Source organism: Phaethon lepturus, unplaced genomic scaffold (assembly GCF_000687285.1).
Source record: "Phaethon lepturus isolate BGI_N335 unplaced genomic scaffold, ASM68728v1 scaffold31376, whole genome shotgun sequence".
Taxonomy (NCBI): Eukaryota; Metazoa; Chordata; class Aves; order Phaethontiformes; family Phaethontidae; genus Phaethon; species Phaethon lepturus.
The window spans coordinates 1-6941 of record NW_010544728.1 but is presented as its reverse complement, the minus strand read 5'-3'; the positions used below and the strand labels follow the sequence as shown (position 1 = coordinate 6941).

The 6941-nt window shown below is 36.8% G+C and overlaps 1 protein-coding gene across 1 annotated transcript in view; it reads left to right on the top strand.

Moving 5' to 3' along the window:
- The window catches only part of CCDC59 (coiled-coil domain containing 59), a gene marked incomplete at its 5' end in the record, with an annotated part of 6690 nt that extends 2614 nt beyond the window's left edge, over positions 1 to 4076 (top strand). The window contains 2 exons of the mRNA XM_010288768.1: positions 403 to 502; positions 3706 to 4076. Of these exons, the coding sequence (XP_010287070.1) occupies positions 403 to 502; positions 3706 to 3867 (262 nt within the window). The remainder of the gene's footprint in view (positions 1 to 402; positions 503 to 3705) is intronic.
- Between the last annotated feature and the right edge of the window lie 2865 nt (positions 4077 to 6941).

The window sequence follows — 6941 nt, the reverse complement described above, 5'->3', positions numbered from 1 at the left end:
GCGCCCCCCCCCCCCCCCTTTTAGGTACTCTTTAAACTTCACGAAACATCATCCATGTGAAGATCCAGCAGATAAGGTATATGTATTACTAAAAGCTGTGTGCAGTCCAGTCTTTGGTACACTCGGCATCAGAGGAGTTTTGCTTCCTGTGTTTTCATGCCAGCTGCTCATTACTTTACATGTAATGGTGTTGCATATCATGTAGGAGTGGTGCAAATATTTATCCACTTAGTGTAGAAGGATGAGCCTTCTGAAATCTGTATTTCTAATCATCTTCACTGAATATGGGGGGAAAAAAATGTAGAAGAGTAGAAGACTGTTCTCTGATTCTGCAGGAGCGATGAGATATACGGTTACGTCTGCTTGGTGAAGTATCTGAAGTACATGTACTTTTTCTTACAGGTCAGTTATGACTGAAGGGAAGTGTAAAAAGAAAACGTCCAACCAGAAGGCAAAAGAAGAGTATGAGAAAATAAAGGCTGAGCATGCTAGAAAGAAAGAGGTAAATCAGAACAGAGATGTTTCTTGATTGTAAGCAAGGACTAGATTAATACCATTTCTACCTGTCAGTCTTCCATCTGGATCCAGATAGAACCATAGGAGAGGAACACAGGTATTGGTATTCCTTCAGTCTTTTTCAACTTGACAGTACTATTCAGGCATGCAGGTGTTCAAAATTATCATTCTCTTTGTTTTTACTATTTTTGTCTTGCAGTTGACGTTAGTGGGATTTTATTATGTCAGTTGGTACATCAAGAAAAAATTAAAGCTTGATCTGCATATCCCAGAGGATTATACTAGACCTCTTAAGTATTGTAGAAGGGGAAGTAATAACAATACCATCATCTAGTGATGAAAAAGGAAATATCTGTCCTATTTCTTATGGCGTTACCATAACACAGTCTTCATTTTACCTTTCTATCTGCTTTGTCCAACAGTGAAACAATTAAATGTAATAGTATCCATGGCCAGAATCTTTAGTAATTTTTCCCTCATTCTAATTTAATTAATTAGAACTTATTCTTACAGGGCATATCTTAATATTATCATTGTTGAATAACCCAGCTGAGTTATTGGAGACATACTTATTTAACTAATTTTATTCTCTCCCAGTACATTGTTTGTTGCACTGTAAAATGGCACACATTGTAACATTGTAAAAGTTGAGTAACTTGCTGCTGACAAACTAAATTTCAGTAACTATTGTATAAATATCACATAAATATATAGATGGATAAAACAAATTACTTCTTCAGCTTAGCTGTATTGAAAACCAGAGTAGTTTTATGCAACCTGATCCGTGATTGTGGGCGAGTCACGTGGCTGTTCAGCTGAGAGCTTCTTTTTTTAATATTAGATATAGGTCATGCTAAAATAAATTAATATTATGACCAGCTTATTTAGAGGAAATAGGAAGAAATAGAAACTCAGTGTTGTGGTTTAACTCAGCAGGTAGCCCAAACAGCCACACAGCTGTTCACTCACCCTTCCCCCCACAGCGGGATGGGGGAGAGAATCAGGAAAGAAAAAGGGTAAAACTCGTGGGTTGAGGCAAAGACAGTTTAATAGGGCAGGGAAAATAAAAATAATAATAATGATAAAAGAATATACCAAACAAGTGATGCACAGCCCAATTGCTTACCACCCACTGACCAATGCTTAGTTAGTTCCTGAACCATGGCCCCTCCCTGGCTAACTCCCCCAGTTTATACACTGAGCATGATGTTGTATTGTATGGACTATCCCTTTGGCCAGCCTGGGTCAGCTGTTCTGGCTGTGTCCCTTCCCGGCTTCCCGTGCACCCCCAGCCTTCTCACTGGCAGGCCAGAGCATTGGAAGCTGGACAGTCCTTGACTGCTTAGCAACAACTGAAAGCATCAGGACATTATCAACAGTTTTTTCATCTCAAATCCAAAACAGCCTCATACTAGCTTCTGTGAAGAAAATTAACTCCATCCCAGCTGAAACCAGGACACCCAGCAAGACTGCAAGGAATTTTCTTTGAGCAGCACATAAGAGTTTCCTGAGGGGAGGTGTTAGCATTTTTGGTCTTATTCAAGATATTTAGGCAAAACGAACAGGAGCTAAGGGCCACAATAACAGTAATCATTTATGGGGAATACTGGTATGATGATCACATAATTTACCCTCATGTGTGTGTTAGCAAACAATGGATCTGCTGTTATTTAATTTGGGAAAAGAAATAAGCTTAAGGGCACAGTTTTGGCCTCCACACTATATAAAAAAGCTACGGTTTAGTAGAGATCGGAAAAAAATAAGAATGTAAGTAACAACTACTTAAGTAAGATGAATGTTCTTGCTTTGAGCAAGCATTTGGTTAGTGGCTTAAATGGATGTTGTTTACAACAGTATGCTGAACAGCAGTAAAATTATTAGATAGGAAGTGAACTACTAAGGTAAGTTAGAGTTGATGCTACTCTGGTTTAAAAAAAACAAAGGAATGAATGATATTAATCATTGTTACGGTAAATAAGTGAAGCATTCTGAATGGAGAGATGTTACCTTTGCAGGTTTGGTTCCCCCCACCCCCCTGCCCCAAAGCGTCTTAGATTTCTATGTAGAAATATTTTCTTGGGTTATTTCTAGTTAAGTTTATATTCTTCATCACAGAGCATTCTTACTAATTTTTCTACATGACAGGAGCCATCTCTGGCATGGAAAACCAAAACATAATTGATAAATTATCATCTATTTGGGCATTCTGCAGAAACATCTGCCTTTGTGGTCAGCATGGCACTGCATTTCAAAGAATAAGCCTTATGAAAGGAAATCATCCAAATGAACTGAAGCAGTCCCTCAGTCTGATTTATGATGTCTTGCGTATTTTTGTAGGACGTGATACAAGTGAAGCAAGCTAGTTAACTTGCTTGTTATTGATGTTTGCCCAAATTATGTACTAAAATTACAGCACTAGAAAAGGATGTGTAAGCTGTTTGATAAAAACTGAATATAATATCATTATGATTATCGGTATAGTGTAAGTGCCTCCATTTGGGTGTTTTGGGTGCATATGTGCTGTCCCCTCAACATGGAAAGTTTGTACAGTTGAAAATTTGGTTAAGTGTTTGTTTTTCTCTCTCTTAGTAAAGACAGTAGTCTGTTGCTTTGAAGAGGACAGGCCACTAATAGTTTGATCTTGATGAAGTTGCCCTAGGTAATGCTGCTTGTGGTGCTGTCCCAGTATCACAAACGTGCCCAACTTCCAGCTCCAGATATGTCCCATATCCTATCTGCTAGTCCCGTGCAGATGCGTCCAGTGTCCTAGCACATCTGGATTAGCAAGACATTTATATGGGGGCCACTGGATCATCTTTCTTGCACTCAAGAGAAGAAAGTGGGAAATTTTTGTCACTTTGTCATTTAAGGAGAAAAGTCAAGGAGCTCATTTCACAGAAAAGAAGTAGTACATATTTTAATGACAAACCTTACCACAGGATGTTCTGCTGAAGAAAACTTGGCTCTTCTCCTGAAGCTTTAGGCAGTATAATATGTTTTGATTGAAGTATGTGCTGAAAGAGCATCCTGACTAAGCCTTTAAGAGTAGTAGTGTTTCTAGGGTCAGTACAATACCTAATTGCCAGTATCTTCACAAAAGAAATTTTATTGCTTATAGATAGCTTCGTAGTTATAGAAGGTATGTAATTACTTCATAATCGTTTTCATAATTTCATAATTTAATTTTAGGAAGCAGAAAAAAGAAAACAACAAAGAGAAGCAGCTCAACGGTTGTACAAGCAAAAGAAAATGGAAGCTTATAAAATACTGAGTAAGAAGACGAAAAGAGGGCAGCCAAATCTAAACTTACAAATGGAGCTGCTTCTTCAGAAATTACAGAAAAATACATAAATCTCTGCATTTTGAGTTATCTGTGGACATTTTATTAAATTACTTTTAATAAATAATGTCATTTTGCTTCTACATGACTTTTGTCATTGGCTTGATTTATCTCATCAATCCAATATGTAAGATACTCATCCTGAAAATATGTATTCTGTGCTGAGAATGAGAGAGGTCTGGTACCTTGAAAATAAATGGTCTGTATTTCTAAACTTAAATTCTGTTAGCTATGTAATATCTTGAATTCCAAATCATTAGAGCCTAGTACCATCTGAACATGAATCTACATAGTGTAAAGCATTTGTTTTCTAGCTCTAACGCTTCCTGCAATTGTGACTGCTAAAATTATGCTTACTTGAGAGGAGTAAAGTGATACGCATGACACAATTGCTATCTCATGAACTGACAAGGCTAGGAGTGTGTTTTGTGTGCTGTTGGGTAGGGTTTGGCACACGAAAACAAAGAACATAAACTATACTTGGATGATCTATTATTTATCATTCTCCACAAAGAATTAAATTACCAAAGGTCCAAAAATGGTTTGAATGTAAAGATCTTGTAGTCTTAACATATACTTTGTGCTTGGTGATTTATACTTTGATGATTTATTTTTACTTTCTAGCTATGATGGATCAGGAAGATGGGTCAAGGTTTTGGTATGCTGAGTGTTTCAAGTTTCCAATCTTTGTTCTTTGGAACATCTTCAGAAAGAAAAACTTTTAAACCTTGATTTAGAGATGCTATTAGTGATCTTCAGCCTAATAAAATGAAAGCATTCTTAGTAAGACTAATAAGTTTGCAATAAAACACATTAACTATTTTCCTTAAGTTTATATAGAATACTATTTTACTTTTGCCTTTTATCTCGGTCTACTTCGGCAACCAAGAAATAATACTGAGGTTTTTTCTGCATATAATAAAGACTAGTTGGACATTAAAGTAAGGAATGTCTTGGAAGAAATTTCTCAGGACATGCTCCGTAAGATTTGCAATACCTTTACAGTATTACAGTATTAAATTACCTCATTTAGACGTTGATGTCAACTGCAAAAAATTTCTTACTTAAAATATGTGAAAAATAGTTTTAAATTGTATGACAAGCGCTGTTAAATGAGGAATAGTTTAGGAGTTTGAGTTGGCTAAAATTTTTCTTGTATTCATATCCTGAGGCTTTTTCTACCTCATCTTGTTATACTTTTTGCAAGGCTTTGAGTCCTTGTTCTGTGATGTCATTTAGGAAAAACTGAACACAAGTCATAAGGTAGTGTACCAACAGAAAATGTGGGAGCTTTTCTTGAAATGGGCATGTCCATTCTAGGAGAGAAAAGGGGTGTAAATTTGACATGCTCGTTCTGCTTTATACTTTTCCTTCTATGTCTGTTTTTTTTTCTGATAATTGCTGTAATTGCCAATTTGGAATGGCTCTGAGCTGAAACATTAAAGCAGAAATCCACAGAGTGCTCTGAAGGTAGGAAAGGCAAGTTTTGGCATACAGAGTCTCTTTTGATTCTTGTAATTCTAGGCTGTCAGCTTTTATTTTAGAAAAAATACAAAGTACAACTATTTGCAATTACTAGGGTTTTTTTTATCAGTAGTGCAAAGGACTTTAAAATGTTAGCTTTGTGTAGCTTGTGAATAACATGAAACATCTTCCACTGAATTAATGGCTGAAGTTATTCCATTTTTTGTTTGAGTGTGTCTGTTAACTCTATGATCTTTTATCATTCTTTGGCTAAGGAAATGTTAAACACAAATATTCTGAATTGTCATCTTAAACAGACCTCAGTTTGCCATCAGTTTACTTATTTACCTACTGGGCAGATGTCTGCCATCATGTCGGCTGTTTGGAAAGATTTCAGAAAACCATTAGTCTTAGGCCAGTTATTCCATTGGTCAGTGGCCATCCTGAATTACTGGTATTGCTATAGGTGCTGGTACACAATCTAAATACCAGGACATTTTTAGATACGGTGTTCATCTGTAAAGCAGTTGGATAAAATATAAATGATGCATTTGAAATCCAGATTTTTTTTTTTTTTCTCTTGTGTTAAACTGAGTGAAGACTTTACTATCACAGTATTCCATATGCTTGATTCTTCCTGGACAATAGGCAAGGTAATATGAGCTAGTAAGTTGACTTATTTATTTATTTAATTATTAGGATTTGTGATACAGTTTTCTGTATAAGTTGTTTTGCAAACAGACTGTAAATATACGTTATGTAACCAGCATTATTAGTTCACTCAAGTCATTTAATGGCTTCATATCATTCCTCCTTAGCAACAAAAAGTCTCAGTTGTTGATCAGTGGAAAAGAACAGAATTCTGCTCTGAAAAGAAATCTCAATTTTTTTACTTGCATTATTCTCTGATTTGAAGAATTAGAATTTTGAGAGAAATTCCATATTCATAGCATCTGTACCACAGTTGGCCATTAAAATGTAATCTTACCTCATTCTAACTTTAATTGTTGCTCTTCTCTTTAGTCTTTTTATTCCATGTTCTAGGTGATAGTTAATATGAAAGAGACCAGGTTTATCTGATTTTCCTGAAGAAGCACCTGCAAATGCCTCCCTCTTCCCCCAGTGCTTCAGGTGACCCGATCAGGCAGAGCACTTAATGGAGAAACAGCGCGGTGTCTGACCTTAGCCCCAGCATCGCTGGCTTCAAGGAGAGGGAGTTTCTGTCGTTTATCCCCATCACATTCTCTCCTCCATAGCTTCGTTTGATTTGGAGATAAAAAGGGGCTATGACTGAGCCCAGCTTCTCACAGACTCTCATATGAGAGACTTTTTTTTCCACCAAGTTAATTCTTGATGTAACAGTTAAAATTATGCATTTCCTCACGTTGTACTTTGCTGATTACCATGAAATAGCAACCCTGGACAGTAGTCATGAGAAGCTGTGGTGGGTTAACCTTGACTAGACGCCACGTGCCCACCAAAGCCGCTGTGTCACTCCCCTCCTCAACTGGACAGGGGAGAGAAAATGTAATGAAAATCTTGTGGGTCGAGATAAGGACAGGCAGAGATCATTGAGCAATTACCGTCACAGGCAAAACAGTCTCAACTTGGGGAAATTAAT